Source organism: Phytophthora cinnamomi (genome assembly GCF_018691715.1).
Source record: "Phytophthora cinnamomi strain GKB4 chromosome Unknown Contig35, whole genome shotgun sequence".
Taxonomy (NCBI): domain Eukaryota; phylum Oomycota; class Peronosporomycetes; order Peronosporales; family Peronosporaceae; genus Phytophthora; species Phytophthora cinnamomi.
The window spans coordinates 707,519-728,224 of NW_027150968.1; the positions used below are offsets into that span (position 1 = coordinate 707,519).

The 20,706-nt window shown below is 56.2% G+C and overlaps 3 protein-coding genes across 3 annotated transcripts; all 3 read right to left on the reverse strand.

Moving 5' to 3' along the window:
- Positions 1-17: 17 nt before the first annotated feature.
- On the reverse strand, positions 18-2,155 carry IUM83_17034 (Gag-pol fusion protein; the record flags this gene model as incomplete). Its single annotated transcript, XM_067941960.1, has 3 exons — positions 18-242; positions 617-794; positions 1,524-2,155. The coding sequence occupies 3 exons, from the start codon at positions 2,153-2,155 to the stop codon at positions 18-20; spliced, it is 1,035 nt and encodes a 344-aa protein (XP_067792400.1).
- A 51-nt stretch (positions 2,156-2,206) lies between these two features.
- Positions 2,207-3,848, reverse strand: IUM83_17035 (RNA-dependent DNA polymerase; the record flags this gene model as incomplete). Its single annotated transcript, XM_067941961.1, has 2 exons — positions 2,207-2,565; positions 2,633-3,848. The coding sequence occupies 2 exons, from the start codon at positions 3,846-3,848 to the stop codon at positions 2,207-2,209; spliced, it is 1,575 nt and encodes a 524-aa protein (XP_067792399.1).
- Positions 3,849-3,866: 18 nt separating this feature from the next.
- On the reverse strand, positions 3,867-5,110 carry IUM83_17036 (Retrovirus Polyprotein; the record flags this gene model as incomplete). The annotated part of the gene is made up of 2 exons (XM_067941962.1): positions 3,867-4,619; positions 4,703-5,110. The coding sequence occupies 2 exons, from the start codon at positions 5,108-5,110 to the stop codon at positions 3,867-3,869; spliced, it is 1,161 nt and encodes a 386-aa protein (XP_067792398.1).
- Between the last annotated feature and the right edge of the window lie 15,596 nt (positions 5,111-20,706).

Here is a 20,706-nt window from a genome sequence, read left to right on the forward strand (position 1 = left end):
GCCACCCGTGCCAATGTCTAAGGCGTCCTCAGATGCCCTGCGTAAATAGAGTCGTGCGCTTCACGGAGCGCCTTCGCACGCAACGGGACTGGCAGCACCAGTCGCAGCGCTCCGTCCTTGCCACGCAAATACACTAAGTCGTTCTCCACGGCCACCTCCTGTCCATTGTAGGCGCCGTCATCCTTGAGACGCTTCACCAGCTTGTTCTCCCGCTGGAGCTGCCTCACTTCCTCGTCCGTCAACTGGCCGCTCTCTTCAGTTAGCGACACAGTTTCCGTTGTGCCTTCCCCTGTTGTCGTGTCGCCACTGGCGCTGCCTCGCCACTAGCGATTCTGACATCTGGTTCCTCCGTCTCTGAAGCCAGCTGATCACCAGCTGCCCCGTCGTCTTCCGTCCGTGGTTCTGCTACCACCACAGCGCGTAGCAGTGCTCGTGACAACGCATCTGCTACAACGTTGGTTGAGTCCGCACGGTACGTAATGCTGAAATCGTATTCTTGCAGCTGTAATGCCCATCTATGCAGTCTGCCTGACAAATCTTTCGTCTTCATCAACCAGGTCAAAGCCGAATGATCCGTCACCAACTCGAACCGTCGTCCATACAAGTAAGGCCTGACCAGCCGCACGACCCACACTACTGCAGCGCACTCCAAGTCCGTGATCCCGTACTTGGACACCGTTGGCGAGTTGACTTTAGACATGAACGCCACGGGTTGGTCGCCGTTCCCGTGGTCCTGCATGAGCGCCGCGCCCAAGCCCACCTCCGATGCGTCCGTCACCAGCTTAAATGACTTGCTAAAGTCAGGGTAGATAAGAAGGGGCCTTCTAGTCAGCTCCGCCTTCAATAGATCAAAAGCTTCTTGTTGCCCGCACCCCCATTGCCACTCAACACTTTTGCGTAGTAATCTAGTCATTGACGCCGCCTTGGTTCCAAAGTTCGGCACGAACCGCCGATAGTAGCCAGCAAGATGCACGAAACGACGAACTTCCGCTGTATCCCGAGGCACCGAAAACTGCCTCACGCACTCCACCAACGACACCAAGGGCCGAATACCGTCCTCATCCAGCTCGTGCCCCAGATACTCCAACTTCTTCATCCTGAAGCTGCACTTCTTGGGCTTCAACGATATCCCTGCCTTCGCCGGCCGCTCCAGTACCACAGCTAGCTCAACCACATGACGTGAAACCGTGCCACTCGAAAACACGATCACGTTGTCCAGATAGACCAAACAGCTCTTCCACGCGAGACCCCGGAGCACCGCATCCATCATACGTTGGAACGTGCCCGGGGCGTTCGCCAAGCCAAACGGCATCCTCACGAACCGAAAGAGGCCCTGCCGCGTGACGAACCCCGTCTTGTCCTTGTTGTCCTCCGCCACGGGTACCTGCCAGTAGCCCGCATGCATATCTAGACTCGTGAACCTTCTCGCCCCAAGCATTGACTCCAGTGTTTCGTCGATGCGAGGGAGCGGGTAGATATCCTTCTTAGTGATCGCATCCAACATTCGGTAATCAACACAGAACCGCACGGTCCCGTCCTTCTTCCGCACGAGGACGACCGGGAAGCCCCATGCCCCCGTGCCCTCCTCGATCACCCCGTCGTGAAACATGCCCTTCACTTCGGCGTCGATCGTCTCATGCTCCGACCTCGAGTGTCTCCTCGGCAACACCTTGACGGGCGGTTCTGAACCCGTGTTGATGTGGTGCACCACACCCAACGTCGTCGCTGGCGGGCATCCCGTCGTCAGCTCTAGCAACGATGGAAAGTTGCGTAGTAGCGTGAATATCAACTCCTTGTCTTTGTCTTCCATCTCACCGATGTTCAGCTCGTCTTCGTTTGACAGGGGTGCAGTCGTCGTACGCAGCGACTCCAGCCACGCACTCACCCGCTCTCTATCTAACTCGCCGTCCAGCTCTAAGATGTCCATCTCACGGTCGGTCGGCACCCAGGTGCCAAGCTTCCCCTTGCTGGGCAACTTGGGCGTGCGTCCAACCAAGTTCAAAACGGGAACGACTGCCTTGCCGTCCCGCACCGTCACTAGTGTAAGAGCCAGCAACAAGTGCGACTGCTTCCGCACCCGTGGCATGAACAGTCCCATGGCACCATCCTTCGCTGGCACCGCCACCTCAACGTTGTGCACTGCCTGTGTGCGCATTTTCGACTTGCGCAGGAGACGCACTTTTTCTGGTCGAGCCCCTCGCTGCTCTCACGTTCCCACTCCGACGAAAGGTAAGATCTTCTTCACTCCGTCGTCGTACCATTTCATCTCACTGCTGACGAAGTCGATCTTGACTTCGTTGTCGTACATCCAGTCTTCACCAACCAAGAAGTCCTCGGTGTCGTGATCCACGACGAGCGCGTCCACACTCATCGTCTGTCCGTACTGGGTCTTGAATTCGAAGCGCCACACGCCCATGACGCGCACGAGCGCCTCGCTGAACCCCTCCATGTAGTCTACTGGTGTCTTCTCGAACCGTCGTCTTATCCGGGACACCAACAAGTACCCGCTGGTGTCCTCGGTCGTCTCACCGCTCGGCTCCTCGCTCACAACGCCGACCATCTTCTCTGCATTTTGCCTCTGCACACCCTCGATGGCCATCGATGGCCACTATCTCCGTCTCGCCCGACTCACCGTTCACCACCGTGCCGTTTGCGCTAGACTTCGGTGTCGTCGTACGCCGCTGTAATTCCACAGACCACCGGACTTCGCGTCGCAGCGACCGTTCACGCTGCTTTGCCGCCTTCCTTGCCCACCGGGCCGCTTCTTCAGCCACGTTGCCTGGTCCTCTCGGCTTCGCCTTCGCCTGCATGACCTTGGCCTGCTTGTCGTCGCGGAGCTGCATTTCCGACGACACCACTTGCTCCATGCCAGGAGGTGGCGTCTCGTTCCTGCCATCCCCAGCACTTGACACTTCGTCCACAATCTTCCTGGCAGCAGCACTGCCGTGCACCGTCATCACTGTTCGCTGTTCTTTCTCGACGAGCACCGGCATGATCACCGACTCCATGTTCACGGCCACACCCTCGTCGTCACCGTGTGCTGCATACACATCCGCACTCAAGGGGTCCACGGCCGCGTTCGTCGTCACCACGGCCGGGTCCGTAGCCTCGAACTCGACCGTACCACCAATGCTGTCGGCCAACTCACCGTCCTCACCGTTGCCCACCATCGTCTCGTCACTGTCGACGACGATGGTCGTCGTCTCCGTCGTCACCTCCGGAGCGCCGTCTTCAGTCTTCCCTCGCATCCACGAAGTGCACGCGGCGCCCGCCGCCACGGCGCACCGTGCTTGGGTCCGGCGTCGTTGCTCCGCCATCCCCAGTCTGTAGTCCCCCGCCAGTGCTGTTCCTCGCGCCGACGTACTTTTGCACGTCTTCCCCAATCGCGACCACCACGCCGCCGTCATGCACCATGTGCCTAACAACCGCCTGCGAGCATCGCGACCTCTGGTCAACGGCTCCACCTTCGTCGACCACTGCTCAGTCTTCACCCCCCAAGCCGGCAGGCTCGTCCGGCACCAGCACCGCCGCTTGCTCTTGTCAATTACGTTCCTCAGAGCGCACCACCTCACCGGTGCGTTCTCCGCCTTCTTGCGCCCGCCAGTCCTCTTCTTGGTGTGCACGCCGTCGTCCTGGCCGTCTTCGTCCCGAGCGAGGGCGAGGGCGAGCGGTTCGGATCCGTCCCCGTATCTCTTCAGCGAGCGGTAGGGTGGGGTCCCCTTTGCCCGCCGCGCCTTTCCCGAAGCGTCGGTGCTTTGGTTGCTAGCACCGCCGTTCTGATCCACTGCCGGGCTGCTGTCCTGCAGGTCGGCGCGCTTCAGCTCGCACTCCGCCGCATAATGCCCCATCTCATGGCAGTAGCAGCACTAGACGTCTTCCTTCGACCGTGTCGCTGCTGCTTGCCGCTGCGCCCTCGATGCCTCGTAGCGTTGATGGTTGCGTAGACGCTCCTCTCGCGTCCTCAACGGCTCTATTGCGTTGTAGCTGCCACCTTGCTTACCTTGGCCTCCGTGGCCCTCCATCTTCAGCGTCGTGCCCGTGTGCCGAACCGCCGTACCGCTGTCCGCATGCTGCCCGTGTGCTGGTTGCTGCTTCGCCCGCTGCGAAGTTTGAAATTTTGAACTTCCCTCCGCGCTGGCTCCCTGGCGACTCGGTCCAACAGATACCGGTACAATCTGGTAACCGGTAGGAACCATCGCATCCCATTGGCCGCCAACCTGATGTACCGTACTTCCCTTCGAAACTACTAGCCGCCCTTCCATATCGTATCTGTGAGGGGGGCCGGCAGAGACACCGAAGTTGTTGTAGCCGCTCACGACAGACCCCAAATTCCCTCCGCCACCGAACTGCAAGTTGCCCAAGTCTGGGGCCATCGTGGGCACCGCGCTCGTGGCCGCCACGCGCCTGCCCTGCGTCGCAATGGCCATGCCGAGCCCCACGCCATAGCCCTCTCCGTACTCTCCGACTTGGTCAAGTGCCGCATTCACCGCCGCGTTCAACGTCGCTGGCCGGTGTCCGCGTATGAGCGTCGCGCTCCACGTGTTGTGCATCCCCGCCAGGAACGCATCCACAAGCCACTCTTCGTCAACGGGGTTGCTCGACGCAATCTCTCGCAACTTCTGTGCGTACTCCACTAGAGGTTTGCCCCGCTACTGCCTACGAAGACGAAGCCTTGCCACCACCTCTGGATTCGACCTCTCACCATGTACCGGTCCTTCAGCAACCGGCTCAGGTTCTCGTACGTCTGGTCTTCACGACTCACGAAGGAGTCCTCCACCGTGTCGAACCACAGCAGCGCCTCACCCTCGAAGCTCGCCACCATATCGATTAACACCTCGTGCTCGCGCCACTCGGTGTGCAAGATCGCGGCCTGGCGGCAAGGCTCGTTCTTCACCGCCTTTAACCACGCCTTCACCGTGAGCTTGGACTCGTCAAGCCCCTTGAACTTCGGTAGTCTCAACTTCTTCTCCCGCTCCCGATCGCGGTAGATCACCGTCGGTATTGGTGATGCCGCTGGTGCTGCAGGTGCTGGCGGACCTGGTGGAGCCGGCGGATCAGTTCCCGTTCCCGCTCGCACTGCCGTGGTACCTCCAGTCGCCGCTGCCGCCAGACTCGTCGCCTGCGAAGCACCTTGGCCACCGCCACCTCCACTACTTCCATCCGTACTTACAGCGTTGCCCCCCAGTTCCCGTACCGGAGTCCGCCACGCGACACCGCCATCGTCTTCATCATCGCCGCCGTCTTCAGTCCTCGGTGTGCGTCCTGTCGAGACCCGGACGTTCGCCGACGTCGCCACAAAATCTCCGTCCGTTCAACTAAACAGCGTCGCGGCAGGCACAAGCTGCACTCGCTTCGCTGCCTCGCGAACCGCTTCCGATGCCACTGCCTCACATGTTGCCGCCGCATCCGCTTCGGCCTGCGCAGCACGTCGACCAGCTCGTTCATCTCTCGAAACACTTGACGCCCTCTGCTGCGTCATCTTCCCTTAGCTTAGTTGGTTGTAGTCTTCTGTAATACAAACCAAACCCATTTTAACTCTGTTAGTGTCTGTACCGTTCTGTAACCCATACTTATCCGTTAGGCCCTCTATTGTCCATGTACGCCGTCCCCTCTGCTGAACGATCGCACAAACTTCACCACCTGCGCCGTCCCCACTGCTGGACGGTCACACGAACTTCACCCTGCGCGCCGCCCCCACTGCTGGACTGTAACGGGGTTACACATACAAGTGACAATAGTCACTTGTGGATGACAACGGTCACAAGTGACAACTGTCACTTATGGTTTAACAGATAAATATCTGTTAAAGGTTTCAGATACTTCCTCACATTGGTGTAAGGCACATCAATGGATACATGGAAGTGGGCCACCACAATGAGTGGTTCACACATACCCAAAGATCCTATTGGTAGAAAGCAGCATATTTCTACCAATTAGAGACGTGCATGTTGGCGGGGCTCTGACAGCCAGCCAGCCGCTGCCAACCCCTTTCATAGATGATAAACAGTTTTAGCAGATTTAAGAGGAAGATCAATTTACAAACAATACAGTTCTCACTTTACCTGAAACTAGCTACTTGGTGTTTTATTTGATTTATATTATACTTGTGGACTCAAGTATAATTAACCTAAGTAATTACTAAGTACTTACGCTTCCTCATACCCGTAGCGCGACGTGTAAGCTAAAGTAGTGAGCCAAAGTAGGCCCACTACACCTAGTAGCACTTTGTAATCCGTCCAACGACCGTCTACGTGACGTTCGTACAGGGTGTACGAACGCGGAGCCGAGAACCCCATGAGCACGGAGGTGCCCATGGAGAGCTCCAATACGCCTGCAATGCATGTTGCACGCGCGGACTGCCCCCACCTGTCGGATCCAGAGTGGGAGGCCCTCCAACGACTGCCAACAGTCATTGGGGAGGCGGCGATAGCTACGATGCTGCGTACGCTATCGCCGACGGAGCAACATGGTGTTGCTCTGGGCTTCATCATGAAGGAGCAGCGTGATGCCGCCTCCTCAGCGACGGCGTCATCGGGGACGACACCGCGTGCTCAGTCGTTGAAACTGAGTGTAAGCAACTACATGGGAAGAGAGGGCGAGCCTCTCCTCCGATGGCTTGTCGAACTCGACACAGCCATTGCGGCTCGACGTATCGTCGACCCGTTGTCAAAGGTTGCGTTCGCCATGTCATGTCTTGGCGGACGAGCGAGGAGTTGGGCGTGCGGACGCCGACTCTCAGATCCTACGTGCTTTAGCACGCACGAGATATTCAAAGAGGAGCTCAGACAAGCGTTTGAGCCCCCGCAAAATGAGTTCCGGTCGAGGGCGGAATTCCTCGACCTGCAGCAGGGTAAACATGACGTTCATGCTTACGCGCAGCGTGCACGGTACTTGGTCTCGAACATCGTGACCAACCCGATAAAACGAGGCGACCAAGGTCGTCACGTTCATGAAGGGGCTTAGAGATGGGCCTGTGAAGACCTATCTCTTCCGAGAGCACCCGAGTACTCTCGAAGCTGCGATTACTCTCGCAATGCAAGAAGAGTTTAGCATGCGGCAGGCTAAACTGCATGCGAACATGCCGAGGTCGCAACCGCGCCCGGCAGTGAGGACGGGAGGTCCGGAACCAATGGACCTCTCGAATGCAACAGCTGCTGGTCACCAGCAGCACGGAAGTAATGTGCGATGCTTCCGTTGCGGAAGGATCGGTCACTTTGCCAGAGAGTGCACGGCTCCCGTGCACTACAATGGTGGCCGTCGTGGCGATGCTAGGCATCGCCGCGGACCAACAAAAAACGCGGACATCCAGTAGGCGCGGGGCGCCCTACTGGTAATGCAGTCGCGCGTGCCGACATCGGGCACGCGGCACGGAGGACTGCAGCCCCCAGTGAGACCAGATCTCGCTGCAAGAAGCAAGATGACAGGCCGAACCTGGTCATCTTGAAGGAAACGTCGGAGAGAGCGAGCGACTCTCTTCGCGCTCTGGTAGATTCGGGCGCGTCGAACAACTTTGTTCGACTGCGGAGTTTACCGAGTCTTGACTTCGAGGAGGTAAAGGTACCTCGAAGTCTTCTGGAAGTTCGATTGGCAACAGGTGCCATCGTGAAGACAGAGAAGCGCGTCGTGAACGTGCGCTTCTCTTACAAACAAGGGGTGTTTGTCGAACACTCTATCGTCCTGGACCCGGACGATTAGTTCGACGTTGTTATGGGCATGTCGTGGCTTGCACAGCAAGATCCGGTAATTGACTGGAAGAAGTGCACGCTCGTGCGCTTCGGTCGCGACTGCGGAACAGAGAGCGATGGCCCTATTACCGCAGCGCACGCACCAGCATATGCGCGCGACTCGCCAGTCGAGACAGCGCTTAATGCCGCTCTCCCGGAGTTCCCAAGGGGTGCGCGAGTATACGCACAAGTGGGATCCACGTCGGCGGTGCTGCCGACGTCGGAAGATGAGGATGCGTCCGTTCCGGGAACCAACACTCGCGTTCAAGTACGCATGGGACAGTCCCTGCCCGAAGAGGTCAGGCCGACGACGACGACGCGTCGACTCCGGGAGGCGACGCACTCTCGGTCATGAGGGGCTCCGCCAATGAATGGCGTCGAGGTGACGAAGGCGTGTCAACTCCGGGAGTTGACGCTGCAAACAGTACGGATGGTTGCAAACGTACCGCACTGACGCAATTTGCATGCTGTCGTGCAGCCGGGCTGCACGACGAAGCGTCATGCGATCAAGCCGGGCTTGATATCGCGCGCCCGCAGACAGGGTCTGCCGGCGAAGGAACACATTACCATGCAACCGGGCTGCAAGATGAAACATGCGGTCAGGCCGGGCTTGATGCCGCGCGCCTGCGGACAGGGTCCGCCGGCGAACAACTGTCCATGGCCGGGCCTGGACCAGAAGAACCACCATGCGGAGCCGGGCTCCGCACAACAAGAAGACGGCGCATGCGAAGAACGCTGCGCAAGTATCGGTCCGGGACCGAGACGCAACAAGAACTGTTCTGCCGGGCAGACAGAGGCGGTGACGCCGGATGTCGAGACGCTGAACGTGTGGACGCTTACCGATACTGGATTCCAGTGTCAGGAAATGGAACTCGCTAATCCTCCGACGAGGGCGTCGGAGTTGACTTCGCTTCCAGTCATGAGCTGGAAACGCTTCACGCGCGACTTGCACGACGGACGCATCGAGCAAGTTTGCGTTCTTTCGGACAGCGAAAGAACGAAGAGCGAGAGCGAAGAGCTGAGGCAGCTCTTCATGGGAAGTACCACTGAGAGTGAAGACACTCTCAGTGCGAAGACGAAGCGAGAGCGCTTCGAGGAACAAGGCTGGGACTCGCTGAAGTCGAGTCCCTATTACGAATTATTGAGGGAGTACAAAGACGTACTCCCGGAAGAGATTCCTGCGGAGCTTCCGCAGGATAAGGGCATACAGCACGAGATTGATCTCGTGCCGGGCACAAGTACTGTGTCACGCGGCAGTGGCCACTGCCGCGAGAGCAAGTAAAAGCAATCGACGACTTCTTTGAAAGTCGTCGCAAAGCAGGACAAGTGCGGGAATCGAAGTCCCCGCACAGTGCTCCGACGTTCTGTGTCAAAAAGCCACAGGGCGGATGGCGCATCGTTCATGCCTACAACAAGCTGAACGATGCGACGGTACTGGCACAGACGCCGATACCACGAAAAGATGTTATCATCGATTCGATTGCCGGGAGTACCGCTTACAGTACTCTCGACTTACGATATGGATTCTATCAAATCCTAATGCGTGAGAGCGATATCCCTCTGACGGCAGTGAGCACGCCAAGTGGCATGCTCTGGGAGTGGCTAGTAATGCCGCAGGGCTTAAGAACGCCCCTGCGACCTTCAACAGGTGCGTGACACACCTCTTGCGCTCGGTGCGCGACTTCGCGCCGAGCTACTTCGATGATGTGTTCATTCACAGCCGGGCTGTGGACAGGAAGACCGACGTAGAGATGCACAGGGTGCATCTCCGGAAGCTACTTGAGCTTATGCGAAAGTATAAGCTCCACGCGAACCTGAAGAAGTGTATCTTCGGGGAGAGCGAGATACCCGTCCTCGGGTGTCTCGTAGGGAAAAATGGCGTTCGCCCTGACCCGGAAAAGGTCAGAATGATTAATGAATGGCCAACGCCTTCAAGTGTCAAGGAACTGAGGCAGTTCCTTGGCTTGGCCACGTACTTGTGCAAGTACGTGGAGGATTGCGCGGGCAAGATCCGTCCGCTGTCACAACTTCTTAAGAAAGAAGCTGTGTGGAAGTGGACAACTGATTGCCAAAAGGCATTCGATGCAGTCAAGCGGGGCTTGACTGTGGCGCCGATCTTGGCAGTGGCTGACCAATATCTCCGATTTCACGTAGTGTGCGACGCATCCGACTTCGCGATCGGATGTGCGTTGATGCAGCACGATCGCGAGGGCATCGATCGTGTCGTCTACTACCAATCGCGTCAGCTGAAGCCAGCTGAGCGCAACTATCCGGTGCATGATAAGGAACTCCTTGTCATGAAATACGCACTCGCAAAGTTCCGAGTGCATTTGCTTGGAAGTAGACCGTTTGTGGTCTACACCGACCATGCATCACTGCGCACCGCAGTGAAGTCACCACACATATCACAAAGAATGGCGAGATGGCTCTCATTCTTTGCGGAGTATAACTTCCGGGTCGAATACAAATCCGGAAGATTGAATGTGGTGACCGACGCGTTATCACGTCGGCCGGATTATGCAGAAGCTGCTGACGTCAATGCCATTGACACCATGCGATCGAGCAAACCCACATCATCTCTGTTGGATGATGTGAAGGCCGCGTACGCGCACGACGCGGATGCGAAGCTCTTGCTGGCCTATGGCACAGCGCCTTCTGACAAGCCCCGTCAGAAGCTGCCCAAGCATCTTCGTGCGCATGTACACCGCTATCGTGTGCACGACGAAATACTGCTTTACAATACAGTCGACGACAACGCGGACCGCGTTGTCGTGCCAAACGATCATGACCTGCGACTCAGGATCATGTACGAGTATCATGATGCACCGACCGCGAGACATCTCGGACGTGAGAAGACATACGTCCTTCTCACGCGCGACTTCTACTGGCACCACCAGTATAAGTGGGTGCGCAAGTACATCCGTGCTTGCGATGTGTGCCAACGCGTAAAGCCTGCGCCGTTTGCGCAGGCCCCATTGCAATCACTACTGACTCCGTCGGAGTGTTGGAAGACCATGTCTTTGGACTTCATCTTTGGTCTTCCCCCGGACAGCGGAGGGAATACCGGTGTTGTGGTCTTCGTAGACCGCTTCAGCAAGATGGTACATCTTGCTACAGTGCCGGCAGAAGTGACAGTGAAGCAGACGGCCCGTCTGTTCGTCGACATGATGTTCAAACACCATGGCATGCCGACCGACATTGTGTCGGACCGAGACCAGCGCTTCACAGCGCACCTGTGGCAAGAAGTGTTTACACTTCTTGGGAGCCAGCTTTCCATGTCGACTGCAGACCATCCGCAGACGGACGGCCAAACCGAGCGCGTGAATCGCGTGCTCGTCGATATGTTGATGAGCTACGCTCACTCGTTCCAATACTGGAGTGAGTGTTTGTCGATAGCGGAACTCGCCATCAACAACTCGGTGCATGCCTCGACCGGGCATACACCGTTTTATGTGAATGCCATGCGGCATCCCCGTCTGCCGAGTTTACTCGGAGTGGTGGCTCCCACTTCAAGTGGGGGAGGATCTACGACTGCAACACAGCAGCCGCAGAAAGCCGCTGACACCTGCACAATGTCAGCCGCGACAACAAGGAACAAGACAACCAGGTCTGCGCGGGGTGCAGGCGTTGGCAGGAAGAACCAAGGGTCAGCGCAGGGCGCCGACCCCCAGAACAAGGAAAACGAGTCTGTGCAGAGCACAGACTCCACAAGGAACAAGGACCACGGGTCTGCGCAGGGCGCAGACACCGCGAAGAACGACGCAGAGGCCGGGCCTCTTGCGGAGAGCGAGTTGAACTCGCTCAGCTCGGATACGATTGACTTCATCAACAAAAGACAAGCCGTAATTCGGTTTGTCCAGGACACGATTGCAGTTTCTGTGGATAGACAGAAGCTGAACGCCGATAATATTGGCAGGGGCAACACAAATGAATTCAAAGTGGATTCATTGGTTTTGTTATCTACTCAAAACCTGCCTAAACATGCAGTTTCGGATTTCGGAGCAAGTAAGCTTGCATCGGGCCATTCACTGTGTTGGCACGCCACGGTAACGCATACACGCTAGACATACCGTCTAGCATGCGGCTCCACCTGACATTTTATGTCGGGCGGTTAAAGCCATACCTCCAGCACGAGCCCCATGGCTCGTCTGACCCGAAGAGACAAACTCGGCAGGGGAAACTCTCCTCTCCAGCGCGACTACGCGCTGGAGCAGTTGATACAGTCGAGCCTACAGCCCGACCGGCACGTTCAAGGCGGTCTGGGAGACCGCCACAGCCGGGACACGATGGTACAAAGCGGCAACCTCCGTGCTCTGAAGGTACTCCACGACCAGGTGACGGTCGTGGAGCGACACGAGATGAAGCTCAACACGGCGTTGACCATCGGGGCGTGTTTCCACCACCTCCGCCACCGCTGCGAGACCCACGCGGAGAAATTCGCTGGGTCGTCCAGCAAATTGTTGATCATAGGAAAACAATCCGAGGTCCGGATTGTTTTCGCCTTCGCTGGAGAGGTTTCCCTCCCCAGCACGACACGTGGGAACCACGGAACGTCCTGATGGAAGACGTTCCGGACATGGTGAAGGAATACGAAACCCAACACGCACTACCAGCAAGAAGGTAGTGCGAGCGCTGTAGTAATCTACAACGCCCTACAGCTCGCGTGCTAGATAATTGGCACGGGGATCAGTGAAGCTTTCAGGTATACATATAGTATACCTGTTGAGGTCGCGGTTGCTAACACGCACCGCCACCTGGACGAACAGTGCGCACAGCGCACGGACACCCGCCTCCACCGCAACAGCGTGGGGTTGCTAATACTTGCCTCGCTTCGAGAAGGACTCGAAGTGCTTTGGCGCTTGCTTACCCGATCACGGTAAGCAACAGAAATTCGCTTAGCGATGTCGACGCACAGACGCGGTCGACATCGGAGAATCGTACACAGACACTGTGTTGTCTGTCCCCGTGGTAGCGGCGCAACAGAGAGTTTACACTCTGTTGCAATGGTGGTCTTCAGCTTGATCGTGCTCATTGCGGATGAGCACGGAAATCCCCAGCACAAACAATTGACAAGCAGTCAATATTAATTGACGTGTCGAGACCAACACGTCTAAGCTTAACGGGGGGATGGTGTAACGGGGTTACACATACAAGTGACAATAGTCACTTGTGCATGACAACGGTCACAAGTGACAACTGTCACTTATGGTTTAACAGATAAATATCTGTTAAAGGTTTTAGATACGTCCTCACATTGGTGTATGGCACACCAATGGGTACATTGAAGTGGGCCACCACAATGAGTGGTTCACACATACCCAAAGATCCTATTGGTAGAGAGCAGCATATTTCTACCAATTAGAGACGTGCATGTTGGCGGGGCTCTGACAGCCAGCCAGCCGCTGCCAACCCCTTTCATAGACGATAAACTGTTTTAGCAGATTTAGGAGGAAGATCAATTTACAAACAATACAGTTCTCATTTTACCTAATTAAGCTACTTGGTGTTTTATTTGATTTATATTATACTTGTGGACTCAAGTATAATTAATTAAATTATTAATAAACTCCTACGCTTCCTCATACCCGTAGCGCGACGTGTAAGCTAAAGTAGTGAGCCAAAGTAGGCCCACTACATGGACGGTCACACAAACTTCTGTTCTTGCCCGCTGTAGCTTAGCTCGCGACCTGACTCAGTTCACAGGCTCGCCCAGTAAGTCACTGCTATGACCACCATGTCGGCATGGCTTACCACTACGCTGCACAAGTGCAGAGATCCAACTCGGAGGGGAGGGCAAGTACATGAGCAGGAGCTGGAACCGTTGCATCGCCGACGCGGACGTCGGGGGGCCAACTGAGGTCAACCGCACCAGGGACCAGCTTAGGAAGAGAGCACTGTTAGGCAGCCGGCAACCCGGGCAGGTCTATGGACCCGTCCTCGCGCCTTCTGTAAGCCCGAATGTAAATACAAGGTTGAGTGAGGACCGTTCCTGCGTAGACAAACCCATCGGGTCCACTCCGGGCCCTGCACTCCACGGCCAAGAGGACATCAATAGTCCCCTCGCGCCCTCGTGGTCGCTAACCACGCTCCCAGCCACCCTGTGACACATAAGTTCGTCATCGCTCGTCCTCTAAACTACTCAGCACTACCTTGCAATGGCCCGCACGCCTCGCCGACCCCCTTGGCCGCAGTACGAACCTCTTTTGTTGTTGGGTAGTGCAGATCCCTGCCGCAGAACACTACGCGTAGCATTTAGCTGCTTTATCCGGACTACTCCCGTCCAAATTGCAACTGAGAGATGTGAGGCCAGCCGCACACACAGAGCTCTCCTAGCTAGTCCCCGCCGCCTATACCTACCGCCTACCTACAGTCTGCATCGCATCGCCTGGCGATTATACTCGCCACTGTCCTTCGCCCTCCATGTCTGCTGTGGCGAGGCGGGTGAGCGCCTTTTGCCGCCCAGGTGTATAGCACGATGCCACGGGGCCGCCCGTCCGGAGAATTACTCCTCCTTACGGATTTTCCCAATGGGGTCAGACTCCGATAGCAGCACTAGGTGCTCCCAACGGAGGTGGCGTGTGACCTTGTGAATCCCTGTAGGTGTCGTTTATCTTCGATAGAACGAACTTCACCTGATGAGTTGTCTTCACAATGATAAGGTCTTGGGTGTAGAGCGCTTACGTTACTTCAAACGTAGGTCTCCACGACTGGGGTTGAGATCACAAGTAGATCCTTCCAGCCAAACCTTCAAAATCAGAGAGTTAATATGCAAATATACAAATATACAGCCGCTACTTATTCTTTGGGGGGCCCTTGAGCGGGGGGCCCGTACACCGGTCTACTGGAGTTTCTTCCGGACCACCGGTCGAGTCCGAAAGCACCCTTCACTCACGCGCACCAGCTCCCGCAAGGAGATAATTAGCTCCAGGCAGAAGACTTTCCAAACGTTCAACTCCCAAAAAGGAGAGCAACCTCCGGTCAGACAATATACAATCCTATCACACAGTAGTCAATCAATCGGATCTAGGGGTGACTACACACAACCTCCTAGAAACGCAGTTAATATGAAATGGGACCTCCGAACGAAGGACCAACAACTGGAATATGAAATAGGACAGGTCACTTCGGAGCGCGCGTCGCCCGATCACCGCCTAACTTGGTCTTAGCCTTTGGGAGAGTTCCACGGCGGTATTCGCGGTCACGACGCGTCCAAGCGCAGGTCTTGTAGCTTAGGGCCGCCGGCAGGGTTAATCCCTCCGGTCGAGGCTTGTTCCTCTCGCTTGCTTGACAGCACACCTCGTCCCTGGGGACGGGGAAGCACTTTGCGCCCTTCTTGGCAAATTGAACTCTCTGATTATCTTTTCTTAGGCTTCTGTATCCACTGTTCTCTCTGGAATCAGCTCTTTTATCTTGGTTTCACTATAGTCGGGGCGTGGCGTAATCACGTCGCATGTCGAGCAGGTCATGGATAGGGCAGGAATCTGGTCAGTGCATAACATATCATGGTCGGTCGTCTTGGTCGGTCGTTAACATCTTGGTCGGAGTATACTTGAAACTTGGAAGGCCTTTCTGGGTACAAATCAGGCTGGGACAGGGCGCGACCGGTCGCCCATCGAAGATCTTCGTCCGGAGCCTGGTGTCTGGAATCCTGCGTCCGGGGTCCGGAGACCAATGAGTCTGGAGTTTGACTTGACTTTACTATGGCGGGAGTCTGGACGATCTTGAGCAATCTTCTTCGGCTCTCTGTCTGGACTTGCTTGAGTCTTCTCTCTCGCTTGTGTCTTCGCTCTTCTCTTGTGCTCTTCCGTCGCATGTCTTACGGGCCTGTCGCTGGCCGGGTCACTGAGCAGAGACTTGGGCAAATTTTCTGGAGCCGCTTCGTGTCAACCGTCCCTCTCATCCCAATCTCTCATAGAGGAATTTACTCCCGAACTGATAGGTTGCGATGAGACCACGCGTAGCAAGGCGGACGAAAATGTCCAAACGTCGGAGTGGTCCGGAGGGCGGCAAGGTAGCCCAGCTCGCAGAGGTGGCCTCCCTTCTTTGTCCCATGTCGCGTCAGCCAATCGGGTCGCAAAACATCAATCGGAAACTTCTTTCGTCGAAACGCAGCCAAATCGCGATTTCCCATCAACCAAACAAGACGATGGTGGTCGCGCCTGCAACGAGCGCCGCGAGCAGCGCCCCAGCCGGGGCTGGCTCCGCCACATCTGGCGTAGGCGATGGACCTCGTCCGAGCGCCTCTCGTAGCTCGAGCGATGAGAGCGAGGCGGCGGAAGAGGAGGTTTTCCTCATTCTTATCTCTTTGTCACCTTAGTCCTGAAACTCCAAACTTCTCAAACTCCAAGCTTCGTCTTTCCGAAACTCTCCACTCGTTCTCCACTTGACACTCCGAAAATATCATATCTGAGCTCACATTGCAAATCTATCGATTCAAAGCACATTCCGTCGAGGGGCACATCCGCGCAGTCGATCCAGTTCAGACATGAACTAGGCTCTGGGGTGATCGTCCCCAGCCTGCATCGTCTGGAACCGGGCTCGTGCGCGTGCACCTTGATTGAACGCGTACAGCAATGCTCCACAACTGAGTTGAGATACGGGCAACCATTCGGGGTCGTCATACCCTTTCCACTTAACGAGGTACTCTCGAGTGCGTCTAGACGTTCGGGTCCGTTTAGACCACCTGAGGTCCAGAATATTCTCCACTTCATACTCGTCACGCTCGGAGTCTGGCTCCCAGCTGTCCTCCGGAAGTAAGGCCGCGTCGAAATCATCGTCTCCGGACACTTCGACCTCTCCGACTGGACGCTTCGGGAAGAGGGCACGTGGCTTAAGTCGACTGACATGTACCCAGGGATTAACCTGGTACCCAGTGTCATCAACCTTGAGCTTGACTCGGAAGTTGTCGTGCATCTCTTCAATCCGGAAGGGGCCATGCCACATATGGGCAAGTTTACGGCTGAGACCCGGCTGGACTTTCGGAATGTATAGCCAGACCGAATCTCCCTTCTCGAACCCAGACTTCAGTCGTGCGGACAGCTCTCTCCACCTTTGCGTCTGGACCTCAGAACGCTGGCGTTTCGCCTTCTTCTGCAGATCCTCGGCACATGCTTGCGCGTAGCTATATTGTCGTTGAAGCTTCCGACGCCACTCATAGGCAGTCCGCTCCGGAACGCTAGAGGGTTTCGGACCCAACATCGCAGACAGCGTCCCTTGAGCGTCCCAACCATGCACTAGGTAGAAGGGTGTATCCAGACGCGTGGCATCGAACGACGTGTTCAGAGCGAACATGAGCTTCTCCGCGTGGTCGTCCCAGTCACTTTGGTCCGCCTCAGCAATGTACGCTCGGATACTTCGAACGACAGTCTGGACGGACCGCTCCTGTTGACCATTAGCTTGCGGACGATAAGCGAGAGTGGCTCGCTGCTTGCTTCCCAGAAGTTCTCTGAACCGTGTGAAGACCTCACTCATGAAGCGGGGGTCCTGATCATGTCGGACCATGGAGCTCGCTCCAAACCTCCGGAACACACATTCTTCGTAGACCTCTGCGACGTCTTGAGCAGTAGTCGACCGCGTGGGCTTGCACATCACGAACCCGGAAAACGCATCCTGGAACAACAACAGAAAGGTGTTTCCACGTTCGGACTCCGGCATGTGAGTGACAAAGTCCATCGAGACAACTTCGAACGGACGTCTGGGCTCAATATTTCCGGGCGACGGTCCTTCGTTGGGCGGTCGTCCCTTGCCACTCGCACAGTCGACACACTCCTCGACACAGCGCTCAACATCAGCGTACATCCCTGGCCAGTAGAATTCCGAACGGAGTCTCTCGTACGTCCGGGTGATGCCTTGGTGGCCACCTTGGAAATCCTCGTGTGCGTAGTGCAGCATGTCTGGCCGCAGGGATTCCGGGATCACCAGTCTCGGCTCATCTTCAAAGTCGCGAGGGCGGTCTCGAGTCGATCGGGCCAGACGGTATAACACATTCCGAGCATCTAACGCAAACAAGTCCGCCACCTTAGCAATCTTGCGGAGCCTTCTCGGCGAGAATCCGTCGATATCCCCTTTCAGGAACGACTTGATTTCGGACAAGTAGGCATCCTGATCCTGGTGCGTCCTGATACGTCTCCACCGTTCGGCCTGATACTCGAGGGGACCCATGGGTCGCTGAGGTTCACCATCACCAGGAGGAGCAATGTCCTCAACTCCCGGATCCGGATGTACGGCGTCCCTGGTCCTCGACCTCGTCAACGCAGCGAAGACTCTTGCCGCACGAGAGAGTGGCGCGGACTGTGAATCTGCAGCCACTGCGTCACTTTCCACCCGGGCCGAAGTCTCAGGACGCGGAGATGGGTCTCCATCCAGATGGACCACCTTTGCCTTCATCAGCTTCTCCGCAATCTTTGACACTCTTTCCAGGTGTGTCCGCTCTTCGGAATCCTGAACAATCCAGGACTCCCCGAGTGCCAGCGTCTTCGACGTCAGGTAGTCGGCAGCTTGATTGTACTCGCGCTTAACATGGACCAGTCGCAACGTCCGGAACTTATCCCTGTGGACTTCACACTCAGCCAAGTGTTTCTGGAGGTTCGGCTGGTGACAGTTGATGAGACCTTGGACTTGTTGAATCACGACCCGAGAGTCTCCCACAACCACCAAGTCTTCGACCTGACGGTCGAGCGCCATCTGGACTCCTTTCAGGAATCCATGATACTCCGCATCGTTGACTGTCACGTCGTCCAAAATAAAACCTCGGGCTTCGAGCACCTTCCAGCCGGGGAGCTGCCAGAGAATACATCCGCAGCTTCCTCGCCGAGTCGACGTCTTGGCCGCACCATCGAAACTCAGGACGACGCCCTGATAGGTATCGTCGAGCATCTCCACACTGAGAACTGGGGGCTTCTGAACGCGTCCCTTGGCAGGTATCAGTACTTCTGCGACTTCGTCCAAATGCTCACGCGGGGTGATCCCAGCTCCCATGATAGCCGCCAGACCGTCTTCATCTTTCTGGACCTTCCGGACGGTGATGTCCCAGTGTGAGAGCATAACCCCCCACGGAACACAGCGTCCGTCAGCAGACTTCGACTGGAGTATCCACTTAAAGACTGAGTGCCGAGTGTAGACTTCCAGGCGACAACCCTCGAGAAGTGGTCGGAAGACTTGAAGGACTCTTAGCACAGCAATCACCTCCTTTTCAGCTATGTGATATCGGAGCTCAGCATCGTTCAGAACTCGTCCAGTAAACCGCACCGGTTGGATCTTTCCATCGTATTCCTGACCGAGGACCGCGCAAGCAGCCCAACGGTTGGCATGCGGGATGATCACGAACGGCTTTGTCCGGTCTGGATGCCGGAGCAGTGGGGTTGAAACGATCTTCTTCTTGAGAATCTCGAACGTAGCCTTGGCCCTGGTGAGATCTCGTCCGGCTTGCACTTGGTCGTCTGAAAGCTCGTACAAGACTGCAGCCACTACCGGAAAGTCTTCAATGAACTTATGATAGTAGTTCAGACTTCCAAGGAAGGATTGCACTCCTTTCAGAGTCTTCGGGAATGGCAGGTCTTGAACTCCCTTAGCGATTTTCGGAACTGCTCGAATCCCCTCTGCACTAATTTCGTGCGACAGGTATGGAATCGACAGCTTCCCAAACTCACTTTTCGGGAGACTCACAGAAATATTCCAGTAGCGCAAGCGGAATAGAAGAGCATTCAAATCCTCACAAAGCTTGTCCCAGGTGGGCGCGCCATGTGCGATGTCATCAATGTACGAGCTCCGCCCCAAAACCGGACCCATGCTGTCTGGAGCAGGGATGTTCCTCTGGAACACTGTCGCTGTATCCGTCAATGCTAACACTTGGCCTTCGGAGTCACTCCTGGACGGGTCCAAGCTCAGGAAGTCCAGAACATCTTGGTCCACCTCCAATTCTTCTTCCGGGGACAGTCTCACGAAACCCCACAGGCAGTTATTAATCACTGCCTGGTAGACGAGAGGGGCATTCTTGAGTCCAAACGGCATCCGAACCCACTGGAAGTGCCCGAACGGACAGACGAAGGCCGAGATCAGCTTCGCACGCTCAGTCATCCGGATGGCCCAGAATCCACTCGCCATGTCCAGACTCATAAACCACATTACACTCTCAAAGCCAATCAATAGATCGTCGATCAAAGGCAGAGGATAATTGGACAGTTGAATGAATCCATTCACCACTCGGTAGTCGATACACATCCGGATGTCCACGCCGTTCTTCTTCAGGACGATGACGATCGGGGAGGCCCACGGCGATTCGGAGTGTTCTATCAGCCCTGTCTCCAAAAGCTTCTTCAGCAACTCGTAGACCTTGACCGCTAAGTGTGGGGCGATTGACCTCGGACGCTGAGCAACTGGTTTAGCATCACCGACATCTAGATCACACCACACTCCACGAGCCGGCGCGGGGGCAGCATTCTCGTCTCCCAAGAATATCTTGTGGTGATACCTCAGGTGCGTGCGAAGTTGCTCCTCCTCGGCCGAAGTAGTCCGTCCAGATTCTCCGACATCGGTCTTCTCGATATCACACCTTGGACTCAGCTCTTGGAGTTCCGGAAGCATGGCCAGTTCGTCGCGCAGCTGAGCCAGTAACTCACTACCTTCGTGTATGTACACGGCTGGTTCCAAGTTCAGCTCTTCCGCACTCATCTGCATGCACCATTCGTACTCCACTTCGAGCCTTCGGACCGGAATAGACGATCGTTCAGGACTCCGTTCAAGGACCTCTGGAACACAATTGGTCAGACACTCATCGTCAAAACTGATCGCGTCATAAAACTCGTCCAAGTCCGAACCGGAGTCCTCATCCGGGTTCCTATCAGGATCTTCGATCGTTACCAGCTGGACCTTCGCAACTTCAGACACCGAGCTCGCATTCTCAACATTTTCGCCTGGTCCGGGTACCTCACCTGGAGCAGCCTCGGGAACCGTGCATTCTCTTTCGGACGCTCCGGATCTCTCG